Raw genomic sequence first — 26,948 nt, forward strand, 5'->3', positions numbered from 1 at the left:
AGCATTCTGGTGGGGAGAGACAGAGCATGATAATAATCATTTCATCCCATTCATAAGCAAGTCAACAAAAAATGAGCAAGGTCATTTCGGGTTAACTTTAATCCCTAGGCCGACTCCCTAGATTCTGAGTCACCAAGTCTAGGGTGTGGCCTGAGATTCTGCATTTCTAGCCAAAAGACAGAGGATGCATTCTGAGTAAAGACTGCACGTTGTCCTCCGTCATATTCCCAGCCTCCACTCCCCATGAACCCTGGCAAGCTCCCAGATTTCTCCACTAGACCTACAGCTTGAGATACTTCCTCAGCTTCATTATTCCCATTCATTTTCTTTTTTTAAGATCTTTTTCTTTTTCAAAAATAACTATTGTATTCATTTTGGGCTGTGCTGGGTCTTTGTTGCTGCACACGCTTTTCTCTAGTTTTGGCCAGTGGGGATTACTGTCTAGTTGTAGGTACGCGGGCTTCTCGTTGCAGTGGCTTCTCTGGTTGCAGAGCACGGGCTCTAAGTCCTTCAGTAGTTGTGGCTCACAGGCTCTAGGGCCCAGGCTCAGTAGTTGTGTCACAGGGCTTAGTCGCTCCTCAGCATATGGGATCTTCCCAGACCAGGAATTGAACCCGTATCTCCTGCATCGACAGGTGGATTCTTTACCACTAAGCCACTAGGAAGGCCCCCTCCACTCATTTTCAATGGGCCACAAATAAGATCCTTAGCAATCTCCATCAAAATGAAGTTATACATAGGGTTACAAATATAACATGCACACTTATCAGAATATACCTTCTGTGGTACCCTACAAATTCAAATTTTTGTAATCACAGCTGACACCGGTCATGTGCCAGGCACTGCCCAAAACATTTTATATGGATTAATCCCCACAATAACCCATTTTACAGATGAGGAAATTGAGGCACAGAGAGGTTAGGACACTTGTGCAAAGACACACAGGTAGGAAGAGGTGGAGCCAGAATCAAATCCATTGTCCAAGCTCTTAACCAGCTCATCCCCCTTTTCTATGTTCTGCAATGATCTTGAGAATAGCATAGTTATATTGCACTGAAATGTTTGTGTCAAAAATTAACTGTTTTAATGCCAACCCCAGTCTTTTATCATGCACAAGAATCGCATGTGCATAGTTTGCGTTTGGTGTCTTTCATTCTTTAATGTACTAGCATTTCACAAAAGGAAAAGGGTGCAGCTTCCTCACCCTTGAGAGGCCCTGGCTCAAAGACAAAACCAAATAATAACAGGAGGGGTTTTGACTCAAAACGTAGTTCAGTTGCTCAGTCGTGTCTAACTCTTTTTCGACCCCATGGACTGTAGCACTCCAGGCCTCCTTGTCCATCACCAACTTCCAGAGCTTCCTCAAACTCATGTCCATCAAGTTGGTGATGCCATCCAACCATCTCATCCTCTGTTGTCTCCTTCTCCTCCTGCCTTCAATCTTTCCCAGCATCAGGTTTGACTCAAATGACATCTGACCTAACTCTCTTTTCCTTGCAGGGACCTGTACCCATTGCCCCCAGAATGCTTTCTGTGTCAATGCTACTCACTGTACCTGCAACCATGGATACAATTCTGAATCCAAGGAGAAATACTTCAGCTACCGCTTTGAGAGATGTGAAGGTAAAGGAGTAATTTTCTTTTCTTTGTTTTTTTGTTTTTTTGTTTTTTTTTTTGGCTGTGCTGGGCCTTAATTGCAACAGGCAGAACTTTTTAGTTGCAGAATGCAAACTCTTAGTTCCCTGACCAGGGGTCGAACCCAGGCCTCCTGCATTGGGAGCTCAGAGTCTTAGTCACTGGACTACCAGGGAACACCAAGGGTAATTTTCAAATCACCCAGAGGTGGATGTGGAAGCATAAAGGCTGTGAGGAAGTAACTATAATATGCAATGCTGAAAACTCTGCCAACTCAACCTTCACCAAGAAAAATGCTTTCATGGTGTCAGAAAAGTGGGCTTTTCCAGAACTTGCATGTGTCCGACTCTTTGTGACCCCAAGGACTATAGCGTGCCAGGCTCCTCTGTCCATGGGATTTTGCAGCAAGAATACTGGAGTGAGTTGCCATTTCTTCCTCCAGGGAATATTCTTGACCCAGGGATCAAACCTGCATCTCCTGTAGCTCCTGCATTGCAGGTGGATTCTTCACTGCTGAGCCACCGGAGAAGCCCCCTTCCACAATTTAACTAGGTCTCGCTTTTTTCCTCCATATTGTGGGGATAATAATGCTGACCTCATGAGGGTGGAAGGGGAATTGAATAAGGTACTTAATGTGACCATACTTCATGAATTACAAAGCACAGTGCAATTTTTTGTGCAATTTTTAAAACATTTTCTTGGCTGCACAGCACAGCATGTGGGATATTAGTTCCCCAATCAGAGATCAAACCTGCACCCAGCTTTTTTACCACTGAGCCATCAGGAAGGCCCTTGTTTTCTATTTTATTGATTTCAGCTCTAATATCTCCCTAATTTCTTTTTTCCAAGTTCTTAAAATAAATACCTAGGCACTTTATTTTTCATCTTTCTTCAAAATAAAGACATTTAAGGCCATAACTTTTCCTGTGGTACAGGTTCAGATATATTCTACAGGAAGAAATATTATTTTTATTAATCTGTGAATGGTTTGTAATTTTCTTTTGATGTTTTGTCACTCCAAGAATTATATGGGAGGTGCTTCCTAATTTACAAACAGTTAAGACTTTTTGTACATGTTTTAATTATATATTCTTAATTTTAAAATTTTTATTTTTATTGACTTACAATGTTGTGTCACAAAAAGATACAATGTTGTGTTACTTTCTGTTGTACAGCAAAGTGAATCAGTCTCGCATATACATATAGCCTCTCTTTTTTATATTCTTTTCCCATATAGGTCATTACAGAGTACTGAGTAGAGGTCCCTGTGCTACACAGAAGGTTTTTATTAGTTATCTACTTTATATCTAATAATGTGTACATTACTAGATATAAAGTAGATAACTAATAAAAACCTGCTGTGTATTAAAAGATGCTTACTCCTTGGAAGAAAAATTATGATCAACCTAGATAGCATATTGAAAAGCAGAGACATTACTTTGCCAACAAAGGTCCGTCTGGTCAAGGCTATGGTTTTTCCAGTGGTCATGTATGGATGTGAGAGTTGGACTGTGAAGAAAGCTGAGCACCAAAGAATTGATGCTTTTGAACTGTGGTGTTGGAGAAGACTCTTGAGAGTCCCTTGGACTGCAAGGAGCCAACCAGTCCATTCTGAAGGAGATCAGTCCTGGGTGTTCTTTGGAAGGACCGATGCTAAAGCTGAAACTCCAATACTTTGGCCACCTCATGCGAAGAGTAGACTCATTGGAAAAGACTCTGATGCTGGGAGGGATTGGGGGCAGGAGGAGAAGGGGATGACAGAGGATGAGATGGCTGGATGGCATCACTGACTCGATGGACGTGAGTCTGAGTGAACTCTGGGAGTTGGTGATGGACAGGGAGGCCTGGCGTGCTGCAATTCATGGGGTTGCAAAGAGTCGGACACGACTGAGTGACTGAACTGAACTGAACTGAACTGAATGGGTACATATTAATCCCAGTCTCCCAGTTTACCCCTCCCCTCCCTATCCTCTGGTAACCATAAGCTTGTTTTCTACATTCATGACTCTACTTCTGTTTTGTAGATAAGAATACATTTTTTTTAGATTTTAAATACCATTTTTTAGATTCCACATATAAACAATATCATATGGTACTTGTCTTTCTGTGTCTGATTTACTTCAACTCAGTATGACAATCTCTAGGTCCATCCATGTTTCTGCAAGTGGCGTTATTTTGTTCTTTTTTATGACTAATATTCCATTATATGTATGTACCACATTTTTTATCCATTCCTCTGTGTTTCCATGTCCTTCCAAGAGGCCCCATGTCCAAATACAGCCACAGTTGGAGTTAGAGCTTCAGCATATGAACTGGCCAGGGCAGGCTGCTGGGTGGTGCAAACACAGTCAGTATCCCATTTAATGTCCTTGGCATTTTCCATTCCTTTGTACACGAAGTCCGAGGCTTTCTCTGGCTCCTGGAGACCACTCAGTCCACACTCAGGACAAATAGAAGTAATGGGGAGTTTATACTACCTGTAAACATTCCTCCACCAATAAGTGATAAGATTAAGTGGATAAATACCCCGGTTCCCTCACCTCTCTTTCATTCTGAAGGAGAGCAGCCCTGGGATTTCTTTGGAAGGAATGATGATAAAGTTGAAACTCCAGTACTTTGGCCACCTCATGCGAAGAGTTGACTCATTGGAAAAGACTCTGATGCTGGGAGGGATTGCGGGCAGGAGGAGAAGGGGACAACAGAGGATGAGATGGCTGGATGGCATCACTGACTCAATGGACGTGAGTCTGAGTGAACTCTGGGAGTTGGTGATGGACAGGGAGGCCTGGTGTGCTGCTATTCATGGGGTCGCAAAGAGTCGGACACAACTGAGCGACTGAACTGAACTGAACTAAACTCCCTCACCTCTCAGTGTCACTTGAAGTGCCTGCTCTACATTGCCTCCCAGAGGTTCCCAGAGGAATTGAGCCTCAGTTGTCCACAGTAGAAATTTGCTAGATAATACCCCCTTTATTTTCTGCCTTCCCCTCTCTGTTTCATTTCACCATTTCCCTTCCAGTGATTTCTAGGATCATTTCCTAAATAAAATACTTGCACTAGAATCCTTGTCTCAAAGTCCACTTCCTGGAGAACCCAACCAAAGTCAGCAAAGAAAGGAAAGAACAAAGACAAGCATTACCTTAACCAAGTTGTTTTGAAAAGCCAGGATAGACTGGTGGAAAGGATACAGCTTCTGACATATATTAGATGCTCAATAAATCTTTATCAAACAAATGACCAGTTTTCTCCTATGTGTTCCAGATGTTGATGAATGTAAACCACCCTTTAGTGTATATTGTGGAGTGAATGCTGAGTGTCAGAACATCATTGGAAGTTTCTACTGTCACTGTATTGCTGGATATAAACTCCTCTCTGGGAAAGCACAATTCAACAATTCCAATGAGAACACTTGTCAGAGTAAGAAAAATTTTTGTTTTCTTATCTCCCCTCCTAATTTTTAAGTGAGTCTAACACGAGCATGTGTGTGCTCAGTCATTTCTAATTTTTTGTGACCCCATGGATTATAGCCCACCAGGCTCCTCTGTCCATGGAATTTTCCAGGCAAGAATACTAGAGTGAGTTGCCATTTCCTCCTCCAGGGGATCTTCCCAACCCAGAGATCGAACCCAGGTCTTTTGCATCTCCTGCATTGGCAGCCGGATTTTTTTTTTACCACTGTATCACCTGGGAAGTCAGAAAATATATATTTGTGGTGGGGCCAGTGAATATCTATTCTCTGGAAGGAAATGGATGATGTAAAGAGGAGGTGAAAAGAAAAATAGGAAATTTAGATAAATGATGGGGTTAAGAATGCAAGTGAACTTTGGAGGTGATGTCACAGATCACAGGATGATGGTTGAGAAAGGATTCTTTGAATTGCAAAATAGAGAAACCCACTCAGGTTAACTTAAGGGAAAATATGAGTTTATGATAAGATTCAGGGGCTTTCCTGATGGCTCAGTGGTAAAGAATCCGTCTGCCAATGCAGGAAACACAGGTTCAATCCCTGGGTTGGGAAGATCATCTGGAGGAGGAAATGGCAACCCACTCCAGTATTCTTGCCTGGAGAATTCCATGGACAGAGGAGCCTGGCAGACTACAGTCCATGGGGTCACAAAATGTTGGACGTGACAGATCACTGAGCACGCACACACACGTGTGATGAGATGCATGGATATGTCTTGGGTAAGAATACAGCTGGGTACTGGAATGAACTGAAGTTGGGGACCCAACACTGTCACGGCACCCCCGTCTCTCATACTCTGAATCCACTTCTTCTCTTCCCCTTGCAAACTGGTTTCTCTGCTTCCTCTGCTCCTCTGTACATGGAATTTTCTAGCCAATAATACTGGAGTGAGTTGCCATTTCCTACTCCAGGGGATCTTTCTGACCCAGGGATTGAATCCGCCTCTCTTGTGCCTCCTGCATTGCAGGCAGATTCTTTACCACTGAGCCACCAAGCAATAATACTGATGCTGCTACTAAGTCGCTTCAGTCGTGTCCGACTCTGTGCGACCCCATAGACGGCAGCCTACCAGGCTCCCCCGTCCCTGGGATTCTCCAGACAAGAACACTGGAGTGGGTTGCCATTTTCTTCTCCGAGGCATGAAAGTGAAAGGTGAAAGTGAAGTCGCTCAGTCGTGTCCAACTCGTAGCGACCCCATGGACTGCAGCCTACCAGGCTCCTCCATCCATGGGATTCTCCAAGCAAGAGTACTGGAGTGGGGTGCCATTGCCTTCTCCAAATAATACTGATAGACAATATTTATTTCAATTGTACGATGTGCCAGAACAGAAGAGCCTGACGGGCTACAGTCCGTGGGGTCACAAAGGGTCAGACACAACTGAGCACAAACACACATGTACCAGGTACTGCACTAAGTACTTTACATTCTTTGTTCCATTTACAATAATTGCATGAGGTAAGCACTGTTATTACAGATAAAAAAACCGAAGCACCCAAGATATAAGTAACTTGTGCTCCTGCCCATCCAGCATTAAAGCCATGAGGCTGGAGACTCCACAGTAGAAAGAGCTTAGAGGAAGACTAACAAGGGTCATTGTATCCCACTCGCCCCGCAAGATCCCCTAAGGAGCTCGGGGTCATGAGAAGCACAAGCCTTCAGCTTTGATATCAGGAAATCTCATATCAGAATTATCGGGCCATCTTTATACCAAAAGGATTCATACCAGGTCAGTTCTGAGATTCCTTCCAATGGAAGGGTCCAGGACCTCACGATCCTTCCACAAAACTGAGTCTCAGAACAAAAAATTATGCCAAAGGGAAGCGAGCCACAACTACCAAACGCCCACTAGCCCTAGAGCCTGTGCTCCGCAACAAAAGAAGCACCACAAGAAGCCTGCGCGCTGCCTTAACTAGAGAAAGCCCCCGTGCAACAACAAAGACCCGGCGCAAACATTAATAAATAAATTAATTAATTCTTTAAAAGGGGGAGCAGGACTATTCAGGGACCTAAGACCCAAACTCCCTTTAAAAAGATTAAAACATGATTCCAAGATCAAACTGGAAAGGAACGGTGGTACAAAGGCCCCCACAGGTACAGAGATGACTTTTCCAGAGACCCGCACTGAATTACAGAGGCTTGGCTATTCCACATCAGGGTTCTTAGGTAGCGGAGGGGCCACAAGCCGTCTTCATCAAGGGTGCCTGTGAATGACTGAACTTGCTTACACCTCCTTCCGATTCTTGTGTGTGCAGTCTCTGCACATGTGAAGTGGTACGAGCTTTGCTTCCCCCTTGCCTCAGCAGTAAAAATCCACCTGCAATGAAAGAAATGCAGATTTGATCCCTGGGTCGGGAAGATACCCTGGAGAAGGAAATGGCAACGCACTCCATATTTTTGCCTGGAGAATTCCATGGACAGAGGAACCTGGCAGACTATAGTCCATGGAACCACAAAGAGTCGGACACAACTTAGCAACTAAAAAACAGCCACCACAATGAGCTTTGCACTTAGACAAGTATGGATTTAAATCTGGGCTCTACTGCTTACCCCCTCATGACTACAGACATTTCCTTAACAACCTGTGCCTATTTCCTCATCTGCTTAAATAACAGAACCTGACTCATGGAATTATTTCAAGGATTAAATGAAATGATGCATATGAGGAGGCATTCAGCAAGTGGTAGCTGTGATTTTTGTGCATGGTGCATTTTTCTGCCAGATGCAGCCACATCTTCAAGAGACAATAGAGCAGAATGGTTAAGAATACTTTCCAGGTGGACTTCCGTGGTAGTCCAGTGGTTAAGAATCTTCCTGCCAATGCAGGGGACAGGGGTTCAATCCCTGGTTGGGGAACTAAGATCCCACATGCAACAACTACAAGTTCTTATGCTGCAACTAAAAAGATCCCACATGCTGCAAGGAATTTCGAAGATCCTGCATGCCACAACTAAGACCTAATGCAGCCAAATAAATAAATAAATATTTATTTTAAAAAACAGCTGATGATTATAAACTGACATTCCTGTCTCAGTTATAATTCCCAACCAGACTGAATTTTAAAACCTCAAGTATCTAGTCTTCTGTTTGCTCAGCCATTTCAGTTATAATGCCCAGCCAGAGCCAGATCTGAATGAAAGAGCTTGGAGCTTACAATTTTCTGCTTCTTCTATGCCATGGTATCTCTATCACAGCAATATTGACACTTGGGGTCCCAAAATTATTTGTGGTCAGGAGCTGTCCTCTGCATTAAAAGGCATTGAGCAGCATCCACCCACTAGATCCCAGTAGCATCCCCACTCAAGGTCATGAGTACCTTCAGAAATGTCTCCAGCCATTGCCAATGTCCCCAGGAGGCAAAACCACCCTAAGTCGATAAACACTGCTCTCCACGACAACAAGGAATTTGGACTCTGATTCCCCTAAAGAGCAAATGAACTCATCAGGGAACATGAAGTGTATGATTTCAGACCTTCTAGATGCAAAGTTACCCACCTTACCTGCCGACTTCTCCACACTTTCACTCTTGGTTCCAACAGTAACTTCTCTTGATGTCTTTTTCAGAAATCACCCCGTCAAAGACAACCAACAGCACAAAAGAGGTGAGTGAAAGCTGAGTCCTGGAACCTAGACAGGTAACAAATATTTATAAATCTCAAAGCTAGCAAATGGAGGTGAATACTATATATGTGTGCTATATGTCATATATCATATGCATGATAATATAAAATACTTGATATGATTATGACAAATATTGTAATATATGCTAACTATGATATATGTTTATTAAACTATTATATTTTGATATATAATATGTATTGTATAACTGATATATATATCACTATGTTTATCACTATATATCTCACTATAGAGATAAATGATAGATCAATACAGTGTGCATGTATGTATGAGGGTGTGTGTATGAATGTGGGTGTGTGTGTGAGTGTGTGTGTGTGTGTACTACCCCCTGAAGACAGGATCTATCCCAGACCAAGAAAGAGACTAAGTAAGACTGTATTCGGATTCACTGAGCTGCTGCAACAAAGAGACCCAAATATCCAATGGCTTTAAAAATATGGATGTTTATTACTTTCTGAGTTATTAGTCCAGAGGTGAGCAATCCAAGCTGGTGAAGGAATTCTGCTCCATAAGGTCATTCAGGTACCCACGTTCTTTCCATACTGCTGCTCCACCATCCCCTGGCATCTTGTCCTCAACTGCATAGTCAAAGCTGGGTTGCTGCATGCTGTATTCATACTGGTAGGTAGAAGGGAGGGGAAATGCAGGGCAAGCTGTCTGTTGTACAAGGTGAAGGGGGAAAGTGGAGAGAGGGCCTCTCTCCTCATCTACTCACTATATAAAGTGCTAATAAGGTCAGGAGAACTTCTTTGGAGACATGTCTTACGGTGACAATCCAGAAGTTGCATAGATCACAGTGAAACCTAGCTGCAAAGGAAGCTGGGACAATACTATCTATGATTGGGTGGCACAGCCCAGATAAAATTTGAGAAATTTATTCAATTAACTTCCCTGGTGATCCAGTGGTTAAGAGTCTACCTGCCAATGTAGGAAACATGGCTTCTATCCCTGGTCTGGGGAGATTCCACATGCTGTGGGACAACTAAGCTTGCATGCCTTAGAGCCCATTCTCCACAGCAAGAGAAGTGACCCCCAGTGAGAAGCCCACACACCGAAACTAGAGTGTAGCCCCCCACTTGCTACAACTAGAGAAAGCCCAGGTCAGCAATGAAGACCTAGTACAACAACAACAAAAAAAGCGCAGGAAGGGAAAATGGATATTGTAGGATAATTAAGAGAGACCAAGAAAATGATTATAGGTAGTAATCATTAGTGTCTGTAAATTGACTCTGAACTTTAGCAAAGAGAATGATACATGTCTCTCAGGATCTATTGTCTAACAGAATGAGCTCATCCCTCCCTCTTGCCACTACCCAACTTCACCCTTCTCTACTCCCAAGGGACTCTTCATGCCTTGCCCTCCCAAGCTCCAGGTCTCAGATACACACCGTTCGCTCTACCTAAAACTCCTCTTTCCAGTTCCTCACCTGGCTGCCTCCTTCCACTCTTCTTTACTCAAGACCCAGTTCAGGTGTCACCTCCTTCTGGATGGCCTGTGTCACTCCCTCCATCTGAGTTAATATCCCCCCACTATGTTCTTATTTATTTATTTATTTGGCTGCACTGGCAAGAAATGGCAACCCACTCCAGTATTCTTGCCTGGAAAATTCCATGGACAGAGGAGGCTAATGGGCCAGTTCACGGGGTCACAAAGAGTCAGACACAACTGAGCAGCTGAGCACACACACACCGGGTCTTAGTTGCGGCCGCTAGGATCTTTAGTGGTGGTGTGTGAAGTCTTAGTTGAGAGAACTCTTAGTTGCAGCGTGTGCGATCTAGTTCCCTAATCAAGGATCAAACCCAGACCCCCTGCACTGGGTGAGCAGAGTCTTAGCCACTGGACCACCAGGGAAGTCCCCACCAGACTATGCTCTTATGGTAGGGATTTCAAATCCTAATACCGCAGTGGCAAGTGACTTGGGCAAGATGATGACCTCACAGCATTAGGGTTCTCCAGAGAAACAGAACCAATAGGAGATAAGCTATAAAGAGAGCTGTTATAAAGAATTAGCTGACAGGTCCCAAAATCTGCAGTCAACAAGCTGGAGACCCAGAAGAGTTGATGATGTAGTTCCAATTTGAATCCAGAGATCTGAGACCAACCCAGGAAGAGCTGATGTTTCAGTGTGAGTTTGAAGGAAAACAACAATGTCCCAAAATTGGGTCTTTGTAGAGATGCAGATGGGCTTAAAGAGTCATACAGAGTGAAGTAAGTCAGAAAGAGCAAAACAAATATTCATGTATTATATGTGGAATCTTAAAAACAAAATGATACCGATGAATCTATTTGCAGGGCAGGAATAGAGACACAAATGTAGAGAACAGACGTTCAGACATAGTGGGGTAAGGGGTGGGTGGGATGAATTGGGAGATTAGGTTTGGCATAAATACACTACCATGTGTAAAATAGATAGCTAGTGGGAAGTTGCTGTACAGCACAGGGAGCTCAGCTTGGTGCTCTGTGATAACCTACAGGTAGGTTGGGTGGGCGGAGGGAGGTTCAAGAAGGAAAGGATATATGTTAGAAATAGCTGATTCACTTCATTGCACAGCAGCAACTAACAACATTCTAAAGCAATCACACTCCAATAAAATTTAAAAATTAATGTCCAATTAAAATAAATATTTTTTTAAAAAATAAAGCTAAAAAGCAATGTCCCAGCTCAAGGCTGGCACAGGCAGTCAGGCAGGAGGAAATTCCCCCTTACTCAGACTTCTTGTTCTAATCAGACCTCCAAACTGACTGGATGAGCCCCAACCACATTAGGAAGGGCAAGCCGCCTTACTTCCTCCATCCATTCAGATGTTAATTTCATGTCAGACCCAGAATGACGCTTGGCCAAACATCTAGGTAACCCATGACTCAGTCTAGCTGACACATAAAATTAACCATCACACTTTTTAAGAGCAATTTACTCATCTTTAAGATGAGGGTGGTGATGGCACCCTTGGATAATGAGCAGGTTAAATGAGATAATACATGTATAGTATTCAGCACAGTGCTGAGTCCAGAGTACACATTGCATCCACGTTATCTATTGTTATCTCGTCCAGACTGATGACATTTAAGTGGTGTGCTCTCACTCACTAGACAGGGAGCTTCTTGAGGAGGGGAATCAGACCAAGTCAGCCTTGGGAGTTCAACATCTGTTCATTGCAGTAATGAACAAATAATCGTGTTATCAAAAGTAATATTTATTTCGTTATAAAAGTCACTGTCAGGTTCCTCAAAAAATTAAACATAAAATTATCAGGTGACTCTACAATTATCTGAGCTTCCCTGGTGGCTCAGATGGTAAAGCGTCTGTCTGCAATACAGGAGACCCAGGTTCTATCCCTGGGTCGGGAAGATCCCCTGGAGAAGGAAACTGCAGCCCGCTCTAGTATTCTTGCTTGGAAAATCCCATGGACGGAGGAGCCTGGTGGGCTCCTATAGTCCATGGGGTCGCATAGAGTCAGATACGACTGAGCGACTTCACTTTCTTTCACTTTCTACAATTCTACTTCTAGGAATATACCCAAGAGAATTGAAAGCAGGGACCCAAACATATACCTGGACAAAAGTAGAATTCAAAAAGATACATGCATCCCTATATTCATACCAGAACTGTTCACAATAGCCAAGACATGGTAACAACCTAAATGTCCATTGACAGATGAATAGATAAAGAAGATGTGGTACGTGTATATGATGGACTATTACTAAGTCACTTTAGTTGTGTCCGACTCTGTGTGACTCAGTGGACTGTAGCCTGCCAGGCTCCTCTGTCCATGGGATTCTCCAGGCAAGAATACTGGAATGGGTTGCCATGCCCTCCTCCAGGGGATCTTCCCAACCCAGGGACTAAATCCTCGTCTTTTATGTCTCTTGCATTAGTAAGCAGGTTCTTTACCACTAGCACCACCTGGGAAGCCCAATGAGATATTATTCAGGCATAACAAAGGTTGAAATAATGTCATTTGCAGCAACATGGATGAACCTCGAGATTATCATACTAAGTAAGTCAGAAAGTGAAAGACACATGCCATACAATGTTGTGTATGTGAAATCTAAAATATGACACAAATGAACTTAGTTACAAAACAGAAACAGGCTCACAGACATAGAGAACAGACTTGTAATTGCCAAGGAGGGAGAGGTCAGGGAGGATTGGATTGGGAGTTTGGGATTAGCAGATGTGAACTATTATATATAGACCAGATAAACAACAAGGTCCTACTTATAGCACAGGAAGCTACATTCAATATCCTGTGATGAAGAAAAAAATATGAAAATGTGTATGCTGAATCACTTTGCTGTACAGCAGAAATTAATACAACACTGTAAATCAACTCTACTTCAATAAAATAAATTTTTAAAAAAAGAGAGAGAGAGAGGGACCCAAATATATACTTGTACAACTATGCTCTTGACAGTCCTATTCACAATAGCCAAAAGACAGAAACAGCCCAAATGTCCACTAATTGATGACAGGATGAATAAAATGTGGTATACCTATACAGTGGAATATTATTCAGCCATAAAAAATGAAGTTCTGATTCCCAGTACAATATGAATGAATCTCAAAAACATTATGCTCGGTGAAAGAAGTCAGACACAAAAGATTACACCGTATATGATTCCACTTACATAACTTACATAAAATGTCCAAAATAGGCAAATCCAGGGAAACAGAAAGCAGATTTGTGCTTTCCAGAGGCTGGGGGAGTGGAGAATGGGAAGTAACTGTTTAATGGGTTTTATTTGGAAATGATGGAAATGTTATACAACATTATGGACATTCTAAATTATTACTGACTTGTATACTTTAAAAGGATGAGGAACTTCCCTGGTGGTCCAGTGGTTAGGACTCCATGCTTCCAACTGCAGGGGGTGTGGGTTTGATCCCTGGTTGGAGAACTAAGATCCCACATCCTATGTGGCAAAAAAAAAAAAAAAAAAACTACTTTAAAAAAAGGATGTATTTTATTTTACGTGAATTTCACTTCAAAAAAACAAAATGCATTGCCAAAGAAAGACAGGTACAAAGTCATCACGTTAGATCAGACACTAAAACAGCAATTCTGACGACCCAATACTCTGGCACCTACTCTGTACAAATGAGTTTAAACCAAGAAGACTTCTGCTGCCGTTTAGAAGAGAGAGAGGCGTTTTACATCAGGTGTGGCTGAGGAGGCGGCTGCCCTTTCACTAGAAAACTCAGCTCAGAATTTCCACCAACACTGGTTAGACTGAAAGAGTAGACCATTAAAAAGGCTTATTTGAACCTGATTCTGAAAATCCCTCCAATCCTTCTTTGCATATTACTCTGCTTATAACTCTTTAGCATGATATTTTCCTATTAAAAACATTCATTTAACCCATGAACACTTACTGAGCCCCTGCTATTCACCAAAGGGGCTTCCCAGGTGGCACAGTGGTAAAGAATCCGCCTGCAATGCAGGAGAGACAGGAGATGCTGGTTCAATCCCTGGGTCAGGAAAATCCCCTGGAGGAGGGCATGGCAACCCACTGTAATATTCTTGCCTGGAGAATCCCATGGACAGAGGAGCCTGGTGGGCTGTAGTCCATAGAGTCGCAAAGAGTCAGAAACGACTGAAGCCACATAGCACTATTCATCATGGACTGTTCTAGGTGCTAGGAAATAGCCGTGAAGACAAAATTCCTATCCCAATGGGACTTACTGTCTAGTACTTTGTGTGCTGTGCTTAGTAATTCAGTCATGTCTGACTCTTTGCAACCCCATGGACTGTAGCCTGCCAGGCTCCTCAGTCCATGGGGATTCTCCAGGCAAGAATACTGGAGTGGGTTGCCATGCCCTCCTCCAGGGGATCTTCCCAACCCAGGGATCAAACCCAGGTATCCCACATTACAGGCAGATTGTTTACCGTCTGAACCACTAGGGAAGCCTATGAATACAGGAAAGGGTAGTCAATCATCTCAAGGGGATCTTCCCCACCCAGGAATCAAATTGGGGTCTCCTGCATTCCTACCACCAGGAAAGTCCCCTAGTACTTTGCTGCTGCTGCTGCTGCTAAGTCGCTCAGTCGTGTCCGACTCTGTACGACCTCATAGACAGCAGCCCACCAGGCTCCCCCATCCCTGGGATTCTCAAGGCGAGAATACTGGAGTGGGTTGCCATTTCCTTCTCCAACGCATGAAAGGGAAAAGTGAAAGTGAAGTCGCTTGGTCATGTCCGACTCCTAGCGACCCCATGGACTGCAGCCCTCCAGGCTCCTCCATCCATGGGATTTTCCAGGCAAGAGTACTGGAGTGGGTGCCATTGCCTTCTCCACCCTAGTACTTTAACATACCACAAATCCCTTAGAAGCCTGTTAAAGTGCAGGTTTGGATTCAGAATATGTGGACCGGGACCTAAGAGTCTGAATTCCTAATAAGCTCCCATGTGATGCTGATACTGCTTATCTGAGGACTATACTTTGAGTAAAAGCATGTAGAGATCAAAATAATAATTTTTCAAATCACATATACTACAATTTTTATTGAAGAATAGTTTTTTTTTAATTAGAGTGTAATTGCTTTACAATGTAGTGTTAGTTTCTGCTGTACAACAGCGTGAATCAGCTATGAGTATACGTATATCCCTTCCCTTTTGAGCTTCCCTCATACCACCCCCATCCAACCCCTCTGGGTCATCACAGGGCACCAAGCTGAGCTCCCTGTGCTACACAGCAGCTTCCCACTAGCCATCTATTTTACACGGGGTAGTGTATATATGTCAGTGATACTCTCGCAATTTGACGTACAGTTATTTTACTCTTTCAGGTGTACAGCAAAGTGATTCAGTTATGTATAATCTTTTTCAGATTTTTTCCATTATAATTTATTACAAGATATGAGAATATACATTCCTGTGCTATACTGTAGGTCTCTGTTGTTTACCTATTTTATATATAGTAATGTGTATCTGTTAATCCCAAATTTCTAATTAATCCCTCCTTGCCCTTTCTCTCTATGGTAACCATGAATTTGTTTTCTATAACAACAGTTTTAAAACTTCACCTTGACCCTTCAGTCTTCTTCAGCCACTGGCCCATCTTTTTTGCTATTTTTCATAGAACCACTATATTGTATGGCTGAAACTAATATAGTATTGTAAATCAACTATACTTCAGTAAATCAGTAAGATGGATAGATAGATAAAATGAGTTTAATATAGCTTTTAAAAAGCAATACATTTCTTGATACAAAAAGGCCAGTTAGAGTTCCTTCTGAGCTATGATACTACTAAATGATTTCTCAACTTTGGCCCTATTGACATTTGAGACTGGGTCATTCTTTGCTGTGGGGGCTGTCACATGCATTATACGATGTTGAGTAACATATCTGGCCTAATTATCAGTAGAAATAGCACTCCGCAGTGGTGACAATCCAAATGTCTTCCCATCTGGGGAATGAACATTGCCCCCAGTTGAGAACCACTGGTCTATTTCTAGAAATCTTACCACTTCCCTGTTGGTGAAAGATGCTCACAGTAACTACCACTTAAATGATGTTTGAGCTTCCCTGGTGGCTCAGTGGTAAAGAATCTGCCTGCAATGCAAGAGACCCAGGTTCAATCCCTGGGTCAGGAAGATCCCCTGAAGAAGGAAATGGCAACCCACGCCAGTATTCTTGTTTGGAGAATCCCATGGACAGAGGATCCTTGTGGGCTACAGTTCATGGGTCGCAAAGAGTCAGACACAACTGAGCAACTAACGTTTCTGTGGTGTTTACCAGGCTAACACTGTTCTAAAAATAAAATGTCTCTTCATTCATTTAATCTTCCCCCAAACTTTATGGGGTCTTAGTACCATCCTCATCCTAAATGGAGAACCTGAAGCACAGAGTGACTGAGTGACTTTCCCAAGGTTGCTCAGCCAGTGAGAGGTGGAGTCAGTATTTGAACCAGTCGTCTGACCCCACCGCCTTCTTTCTTGGGTTTTCTTCTGACCCTTGGGATGTGGAACCTATCGATTGGATTTTTTCTTAATTCTTTCTCTCTTCAAAGATGCAATTGGTTGTTGAGAATATCGAATCTCATCTCACCGATAAGACCGTATTGGGAGCGGGGAGAAACGTCACATCCACGGTCACAGCCTTTCTCCAGAAAACGGAATCAGATGTTCTAAAAACTGCCTTGAAAGCCCCAGACCAGAAAATCCAGAAAGTCCAATACAACACCGTGGGTAAGAAGACAGTAAAACCTGAGACACACAGTGGGGTGGTTACTAACTGGGGTCCGCGTTAAGCAATGAGAGAAGTAAATAAGGACTTTGTTTGTCCCATTTATAGGGCTTCCCAGGTGGCACTAGTGGTAAAGAACCCGCCTGCCAATGCAGGAGACATAAGAGACATGGGTTCAATCCCTGAGTCGAGAAGATCCCCTGGAGGCGGGTATGGCAACCCACTCCAATATTCTTGCCTGGAGAATCCCCATGGACAGAGGAGCCTGGGGGGCTACAGTTCTTAGGATCACCAAGAGTCGGACATGACCGAAATGACTGAACGCACATGAACACATCCATTTATATAAAATTCTAGAAAATGCAAACTAATCTCTAGTGACACAGAGGGTAGAGTCAATGAAGGGATGGAAAAGGGATGTGAGAAAATCTGGATAAATTGTTGGTGGTAACAGAAATGTTGTCTACCTTGACTGTGGTGGTGGTTTTACAGAGGTACACATGCGATGAAACCCATCCAGTTGTACACTTTAATATGTGAGATTTGCTGTACATCAATTACACCTGCATAGAGCTATTTTTAAAAATTGCCAATGGGGGAATTCCCTAGTGGTCCAGTGGTTAGGACTTGGCATTTTCACTGCTGAGGTCTGAGCAAGTCCGGGAACTAATATTCCACAAGCCTCCTGGTGTGACCAAAAAATTTTTTAAATAAAAATGATGTTTTGTTGTTGTTCAGTCACTCAGTCATGTCCTAGTTTTTGCAACCCCATGGACAGCAGCATGCCAGGCTTCCCTGTCCTTCAACGTCTCCCAGAGCTTGCTCAAACTCATGTCCATTGAGTCAGTAATGAAATCCATTGAACCATCTCATCCTCTGTCATCCCCTTCTCCTTCTGCCTTCAAATCTTTCCCAGTCTCTGGGTCTTTTCTTATGAGTCAGCTGTTTTAATCAGGTGACCAAAATATTTGAGCTTCAGCTTCAGCATCAGTCCTTCCAAGGAATATTCAGGATTGATTTCCTTTAGGACTTATTGGTTTGATCTTCTTGCAGTCTAAGGGACTCTCGAGAGTCTTCTCCAACACCACAGTTCAAAAGCATCAGTTCTTCGGCAATCAACTTTCTTTAAGGTCCACACTCACATCTATACATGACTACTGGAAAAGCCATAGCTTTGACTAGGTGGACCTTTGTTGGCAAAATAATGTCTCTGCTTTTTAATATGCTGTCTAGATTTGTCATAGCTTTTCTTCCAAGGAGCAAGCGTCTTCTAATTTCATGGGTGAAGTCACCATCTGCAGTGATTTTGGAGCCCAAGAAAATTAGTCTGTCACTCTTTCTATTGTTTCCCCATCTATTTACCATGAGGGGATGGGAGTGGCATGCTGCAATCCATGGGGTCCCAAAGAGTCAGACACAATTGAGCAACTGAACTGAACTGAACTGAACTGATGGGACTGGATGCCATGATCTTAGTTTTTTGAATGCTGAGTTTTAAGCCAGTGTTTTCACTCTCCTCTTTCACTTTCATCAAGAGGCTCTTTAGTTCCTCTTCAGTTTCTGCCATAAGGGTGGTGTCATCTGCATATCTGAGGTTATTGATATTTCTCCTGGCAATCATGATTCCAGTTTGTGCTTCACCCAGCCCAGCATTTCTCATGAGGTCCTCTGCATATAAGTTATATAAGCAGGGTGACAATATACAGCCTTGTCATACTCCTTTCCCAATTTGGAACCAGTCAGTTGTTCCATGTCCAGTTCTAACCGTTGCTTCTTGACCTGCATACAGGTTTCTCAGGGCGCAGGTCAGGTGGTCTGGTATTCCCAACTCTTGGAGAGTTTTCCACAGTTTGTTGTGATAATATTTAGAATTAAATAAATACCTGCATGCTAAGTCACTTCAGTCATGTCTGACTCTTTGTCACCCTATGGACTGTAGCCCTCCAGGCTCCTCTGTCCATGGGATTCTCCAGGCAAGAATACTGGAGTGGGTTGCCATGCCCTCCTCCAGGGGAATTTCCCAACCCAGGGATCAAATCCACATCTCTCATGGCAGGTGGGTTCTTTACCACCAGTGCCACCTGGGAAGCCCAAATAAATACATGAATAAACAAAAATTGTCAATGGTTTCTAATCCTGAGTCTAGGATTCTGGCTTAAAGGTAGTTTTTTTTTTTTTTTAAATGATTCAGTGCTCACGGAACCTAACAGCACATGTCACGGTGATGTGACTTAAACCACCCCAGAAGGGACATCTTACTACATATTTTTTAAATATAAATACTTTTTTTTAAGGAACTGAAAGCAAACTTTTATTTAAAGACCTCTTCGGGTCATGGTCATTTGGACTCATGGCCTCAATTTGCTGCTCAACTCTCTGGTGATTCAGATAGTAAAGAATCTGCCTGAGACTCAGGTTCAATTCCTAGGTCCAGAAGACCCCATGGAGAAGGGAATGGCAACCCATTTCAGCATTCTTGCATGGAGAATTCCATGGACAGAGGACCCTGGGGAACTATAGGCTATGGGGTCACAAATAGTTGGACATGACTGAGTGACTTTCACTTTTGCTAGCAGAGCTCTGGCAACAGTGAAACAAACATGCTGAATTCTTTCTAAAACAGAAATAATTTTATTAAGGAATCCCCTAGCTGTCCAGTGGTTGATGCTCAGCACTTTCACTGCCTTGGATCTGGGTTCAGTTACTGGTTGGGGAACTAAGATCCCATGAGCCACGTGGCATAGCCATCCCCCCAAAAAAGTTTTATTATACCTGTCATACGTAGTCATTATATATCCATGTGCTGCAGATATGTCAGTTAGCTTGACTGCAGTAATCATTTAACTATGTATATATGTGTCAGACACAACTGAGCAACTGAGCACACACACACATGCACACATGTGTCAAGTCTTCATATTGGACACCTTAAATATATTTAATTTTTGTTTTTGAAAATAAAAAATAAAATACCATAGCAAAGCCAAGTATTAAATTTTTAATTAGGAAAAAACACATACACGAAACTAAACTGAGACCGGCCAAATCTGCCCAGAATTCAGTGCTCCAATCCAATACCCATGTAGGTACATGTCTGATGAAAAGACACGTATTTGTTATGTATGTTACGCTTACATATGCATGCCAAATTGCTTTCTCACTCATTACATGACTAACATCTTTCCATGTACGTCATATATATCATCAGCTATGTTATTGTCTTCAATGGTTTATATAGTTGCATTGTACATATAATTTATTTACACGATAATTTATTTCCCTATTCTGAGAAATGTGGGTAGTTACAAAACAACCCTGTGACAAAGACCATTAAAGTTTTATCTGTATCTATTCGTTAAATGTTTTCTTAGGATAAATTCATAGAAGAGGAATTGTTAGATCAAAAGAAAGAAAGCATTCTATGAACTTTTGATACATATCGCTATATTGGCCTCCAGAAATGCTGTTTACTGTGCTTTTTATTAGTATTCAGCTCAGAGATGCTAATGTATTTGTGTGTGCCTAACTAATCATTTCATTTTACCAACTTTCATGATAAAATACTTCATAAAAATAATCATGTTTTATAGTCTTTAATAAGATAAAATCCAGTACCTAAACTTCTCAGGAAACCAGAATCTGAACACTTTTATTTAAAATTAAACCACGTTACAAGTAATTCTTTTATTTTCTGATTTGGCCAATTCCTAATTGATTTTTTGGTTTGGTTTGGTTTTTGGCCAAGCCAGGAGTCATGTGGGATGTTAGCTCCCTGACCAGGGGTCAAACCTGCAGCCCCTGCATTGGAAGGGTGCAGCCTTAACCACTGGGCTACCAGGGCAGCCCCCCCATTGTTTAATGATATAAAGCGCCCTTTCCTCAGTGAGCTTTCATCACCTCACCTGCAAAACGAGATCGTGATGCTGCACTCAGCGCACTTAGAACCGAGGCTGGCAATTGCCATACCTTTCCGCTCTTTATAATTGCTTTCTTTAACTTTTTTTAACACACTCAAAAGGAGACATAATAAGACTACTGCACCCCTCACCTACCTTCAATAATTTCCAACTCACGACCAGTCTCATATCTTCTACTTTTTAAGATAAATATTTTCATGAACTTATGGTTTGTTATTCTGTGACTTCGTTTTTACTGGAAGCATGGTTCCCCATTACAGAGATAAACCGTAAATTATTTAACCAATTTCTTCTTAAATTTTAGGTCATTTCACCTTTATCATCTTTACTGCCATGGACTTTCTCGTAGCCAATTCTGCCCTCTTAGTCATTATTGTTTTCCAAGAATATATTCCTAGAAACAGAATCATTGCTTCAAAGACAATGTGCTAAAGAATGTTAATTAAGAATACAGTTTCAGTCGGAGAAGGCAATGGCACCCCACTCCAGTACTCTTGCCTGGAAAATCCCATGAATGGAGGAGCCAGGTGGGCTGCAGTCCATGGGGTCGTGAAGAGTCGGACACGACTGAGCAGCTTCACTTTTACTTTTCACTTTCATGCATTGGAGAAGGAAATGGCAGCCCACTCCAGTGTTCTTACCTGGAGAATCCCAGGGACGGGGGAGCCTGGTGGGCTGCCATCTATGGGGTTGCACAGAGTTGAACACAACTGAAGTGAATTAGCAGCAGCAGCAGCAGAGTCTGTGGCTACACTTCAGTTGATATTTCTAATATCATTTGTGTTTCTCTTGCTTTTTAAATCACACCTGAGGGATGGAATGGGAAGGGAGGAGGGAGGAGGGTTCAGGATGGGGAACACATGTATACCTGTGGCGGATTATGTAAAGTTTAAAAATAAAATAAAATTTAAAATCTTAAAAAAAAAAAAAAAAAAAAAAGAATACAGTTTCAGGGGACGTTCTTGGCAGTCCAGTGGTTAAGACTTCACCTTCCAATGCAGGGGCTGTGGGTTCAATCCCTGGTCAGGAAACTAAGATATTACATGCCTCTCAGCCAAAAAACAAAAACATAAAAAACAGAATCAATAGTGTAATAAATTCAATAAAGAATTTTAAAATGGTCCACAGTAAAAAAGAAGTCTTTAAAAAAAGAACACAGAGTTTATTAAGTTCCTATTCTTTGCCACCCCCATGGAGCCTGCCAGGCTCCTCTGTCATGAGATTTTCTCAGCAAGTATACAGGAGTTAGAGTCCTACCTAAATTCTGAATTTCAGTTTGCTTTTCTGACAGGTCCTTCATTGTGTTACATGAGGCTGCTATAAGATGGCAATGTATCAATGTAAGGCTCTTAGCCCAGTGCCTGGCACATTATACACCCTCAGTAAAGTTAAGCTGTTCATGTAACTACGCACATTTTTAAAACTTATAATAATGGCAAGTTTGCCCTTTGTTTTTCTTACCAGCTGTTGAAACTCAAGTTGTTACAGACAACTGCTCCAAGGGAGTCATCTTAAGCTTGAACGCCCAAGTGAACTCCATGGAAATCCATTGCAATGATGTCATCCAGAGAAACATACAAGGTACATGGGGTGGCTGCTTTCAGAATCCCTAAGACATGCAGAGCAGCATCACTGTGTGAGTAGTGAGGAAAATGTCCCCAGAAGGCTTCTCTCTAATGGGTCTGTTACCCTAATGTTACTGAACCCAGGTCCAGCTACTTGCTGCTCAAAAGTCATTAAAGAGGCTAGGTTAGTGGAAAGGAAAGTTTGCTTTATTTTGGATGCTAGTGACCAGGGAGGAGGGTCACTAGCATCCAAACCTGTCCAAAGGCCAACAGCCCCCACCCCAACAACCCGGGGGCTAGAGCTTTTATAGACAGAGAGAGAGGGCTACATGCAGAAACAGCACAGTAGCTCAGACAGTCATCTTGAAATTGGTCACTGGTGGTCCGTTCTAAGCACAGTTAGTCTTGGTTCCAGGGTTGGTTTGTTTCCATTTCCTTGAGGCCAGTTCTTGGAACAGCAACAGTTTAAGTCATGGCTACAGTCTGGTAATCATGTAGTTAATTTCTCCACCTGGTGGGGGTCTCTATCTATAAGACAGCTCAAAGGATATGGCTCAGAATATTACCTATAGCCCTTGAGAAGGAACTAAAGGTCCTTGACTTTGCTTACTGACTAAACTATTATCATTTGATCTCCTTTAACTATATTCCTTTGTTTCTTTATGTTCTCACTTCTCTGATTGAACTAACTTTTGGCTAAAGTTTTCCCACAGACAAAAGGTGGGCTGAGGACTTGGGAAACAAGAACTATAGGGTTCTGCTCCATTTCACTTGAGTCTTTCCTTAAAAAAAAAATTTTTTTTTAATTACAGAAAAGACATATTCCTACCTAAAATGGAGGGTTTTTGTTCTTCAGCATGAAAGAGAGACTTCTTTGTAATTTAGAGGTTGTTCTATCTGGTTCTCAGTTTGGGTTCCCTTAGAAGTAGTGCATGGATAAGTGTAAGGGGAACAAGAGTGATGATTTTATATGGGAGATGATCCCAGAAAGAATCAGTAAGTGTATTAATTGGGATTCTCCAGAGAAACAGAACCAATAGGCTGTGTATATGTAGAGAAAGAGAAACAGAGATAGAGAGAGATGGGCAGGGACAGAGAGAGATTTAAGAAGAATTTCGCTCATGCGATTGTGGAGGGCAGCAAATCTAAAATCTAGCCAGCAAGCTGAAAGACCCAGGGAAAAGCTGTTTCTTTCTGAGTCCAAAGGCAGTCTCTTCCTCAGGGGGAGCTCAGTCTTTTTCTTAACACCTTCCACTGATTAGATGAGGCCCACCAACATTAGGAACTGTAATCTGCTTTATTCAAAATCTACTGATTTAAATTTAATCTCATCTAAAAATATCCTCACAGCAATATCCAGACTGGTCTTTGACCAAATATCTGGGTCCTAAAGCCTATCCAAGTTGACACATAAAATTAATCATCCCAACAGGGAAAACAGGAAGTGAGACAAGGAAGAGAGGGCAGCCCATACAGGGATTATTATGTTAGTGAGCAGGTTACTGCTGGTGGTGACTGGGGTTCAATCCCACTAAGTTACCCCATTCAAAGAGAAGTAGCCAGAGGACTTCCCTGGCGGTCCAGTGGTTAAGATTCTGCACTTCCAATGCAGGGGGCAGGGGTTCAGTCCCTGGTCGGGGAACTAAGATCCCACATGCCACTCGACATGGTCCAAAAAAAAAATTTTTTTATAATAAAGGGGGCTTCCCTTGTGGCCCAGTGGCTACAACTCTGCACTACTAATGCAGGAGACCTGGGTTCGATACCTAGTCATGGAACTAGATCTCACATGCTGCAATGAAGATCCCGAATTCCAAAACTAAAATAATAATAACAGGGAGAGGGAGCTGAGCTGAGCTCTTTATCCACCTGCTCTGATCCATCACTGGTTAAGAGCCCTTCTGGGGGTTGCAGGCAGAAGTGAATGTCTAAGCTTTTACAGCCTGCCCTGTGTACAGATCAAACATGTTCACTCCAGGGAAAGCTCCCAGACAGAGAGTCGCAGCTGCTTGCAGTAGAATCCATCAGCATGTTAAAAAAAAAAAAAAAAAAAAACAGAAGTGCCAAAGGAATAAAGCTATGCTGCCTACAGCATCTGCTACAGCCTGTGTAGAAAGAGAAATTGTTACTATTAACTCTCCCAGCATTGCCAGACTGTCTGATTTTTCAAGAGAAACCAAACTTTGGGTTGCCTGCATGAACACCTCCAATATTTTTTTTCATTTGGCAGGAAGACTTCTGTTATAACTGCCATATGTTACAATTGCTGTAGCACAATAAATGAGGGCCTTAAAATCCAATTACATGAATGTGGGGTCTGTACAGACAGCTGGTCTGTGCTATCGCCCAAAGTTCCAAAGAAAAGATGATAAAATGCAGGCAACTAAGCACATGCTGAACTGAGAAAGTCTCATGTGGCAATTAGTTTCTCACTTCCTCTCCTCCCCCAAGATGAGAACTTGAATCTGCCTTCACTGGAGGATGGGCCAGGAGGAAGATAGAAGCCAAATTCCAACCCTGTGATTTCATGCTTGCGTGCTCACCAGGTTCCCCCATTACTCACAGTGTGAAGAGGGAGCCTGCAAGCTTCCAAACATATCTGCAGTCCAGTTTGTTCCTTGGTCACATTCTGGGGTACTAGGGATTAGGAAGTCAACAATTTTTTTTAATTTTTTTATCAGGATGTAATTGCTTTACAATGTTGTGTTAGTCTCTGCTGTACAACATCATGAACCAGCTGTATACATATGCCCCCTCCCTCTGAAGCCTCCCACCCACCACCCCGCATCCCACCCATCTTGGTCATCACAGAGCACTGAGCTGAGCTCCCTGTGCTATACAGCAGCTTCCCACTAGTTACACATATGCTGATGTATATGCTTCAGTGCTATTCTTTCAATTTGTCCCATCCTCTCCTTCACTCTGTGTTCACACATCTATTCTCTATTTCTGTGCCTCTATTCCTGCCCTGCAAAACTTTTCATCTGTACCATTTTTCTAGACTTCATGTATATGCTTTAATATGCAATATCTGTCTTCTCTTTCTGACTTACCTCACTCTGTATGACAGGCTCTAGTTTCATCTACAAAGAGGTATGACCTCACGCGGGCCAGAATGGCCATAATCAAAAAATCTGCAAACAACAGATGCTGGAGAGGGTGTGGAGAAAAGGGAACTCTCTTACACTGTTTTTGGTAATGTACACTGGTACAGACACTCTGGAGAACAGTACGGAGGTTCCTTAAAAAAACTAAACGTAGAACTGCCATCTGACCCAGCAATTCCATGATTGGACATACACACTGAGAAAACCATAACTGAACATATGAATTTGAGGAGAACAGAACTCAGTCCATAACAACTGTCTAGGCTGAATTGTCTACAGGAACTGCACACCTCATAATGTAAATGCATGTGTCTCGGGGAGCACTTGGCATAGACATGCCCATGCATTCGTGCATGCTCAGTGGTGTCTGACTCTGTGACCCTATAGACTATAGCCCACAAGCCTCCTCTGTCCATGGAATTTCCTAGGCAAGAATACTGGAGTGGGTTGCCATTTCCTCCTCCAGGGGATCTTCCAGGCCCAGGGTTAAAATCTGCGTCTCCTGCATTGGCAGGCAGATTCTTTACCACTGAGCCACCAGGGAAGCACCATAGCCATGCCCAGCAGCAGACTATTTATCTTTCCTAATGACCCTTGCGGTCTCATCTCGAAGCATTGCACTGGCTGTCCCTCTGCCAGTAATGTTAACCAACACTTCACAGGGTGGACTTTTATTCTTTCAACCCAGCTCAACTTTTTCCTCCTCCATGAAGCCTCCCAGGACTGCCTATTTCCATCACAGCACTAGAGTCAGGCTCTCCCTCTCCTGTGCTCCTCCAGCACTTTGAACTTACGTTATCCTGGCATCTAATGTGTTAACATCTGTTCATCGACATGTCCCCTCCCCCACCCCGCCTCCCCCACACACACACACAACCACCAAGCCTTCAGGGTGAAAACCATGAATTATTTCTCTGTGCAGTCCTTTACCAGCAGAGAATTGGAGAACAGAAATGGTCATCGAATTAAATCCACATCTAGGTTGAGGACTGAACATTCCTAAAGAAAGAAAAGAACGCATTGATGGATTCATGACGAACTCATAAAGGGACATTTTTGTGTCCCTCGGGTTCTGTCTTGGACTGGATCATTCTTCATTGTAGGGAGTCATCCTGTGCCCAGTAGGATGTTGAACAACATCCCTGGCCTTAGACTAGACGTCTATAGCAGTTCCCCAGTTGTGACAACCAAAACTTCCTCCGGACACCACCCAGTGTCAGCTGAGGTGAGAGGGCAGGATAGCCTGCAGTTGAGAACCTCTGGTCTAAAGCAACCTTATAATTTATCTCCAAAAGGTGGATAATTTTAATACCAGAAGGGATCCTATTAAGTTACACCATGACACCAGGTATGAACTGGTACTCTCACAGGTAACCCAAGACACAGAATCACATGATTCCTCTCCCTATAAACTATCTCAGAGAGCAAACCCT

General features: G+C 42.7%; 1 protein-coding gene across 1 annotated transcript in view; it reads left to right on the plus strand.

Moving 5' to 3' along the window:
• Positions 1-26,948, plus strand: part of ADGRE3 (adhesion G protein-coupled receptor E3) — a 62,063-nt gene that overhangs the window by 11,805 nt on the left and 23,310 nt on the right. The window contains exons 3-7 of the mRNA XM_055539035.1: positions 1,501-1,623; positions 4,897-5,052; positions 8,664-8,701; positions 16,751-16,928; positions 22,308-22,424. Of these exons, the coding sequence (XP_055395010.1) occupies positions 1,501-1,623; positions 4,897-5,052; positions 8,664-8,701; positions 16,751-16,928; positions 22,308-22,424 (612 nt within the window). The remainder of the gene's footprint in view (positions 1-1,500; positions 1,624-4,896; positions 5,053-8,663; positions 8,702-16,750; positions 16,929-22,307; positions 22,425-26,948) is intronic.

This window comes from Bubalus kerabau, chromosome 1 (assembly GCF_029407905.1).
Source record: "Bubalus kerabau isolate K-KA32 ecotype Philippines breed swamp buffalo chromosome 1, PCC_UOA_SB_1v2, whole genome shotgun sequence".
NCBI classification, from domain to species: Eukaryota; Metazoa; Chordata; class Mammalia; order Artiodactyla; family Bovidae; genus Bubalus; species Bubalus kerabau.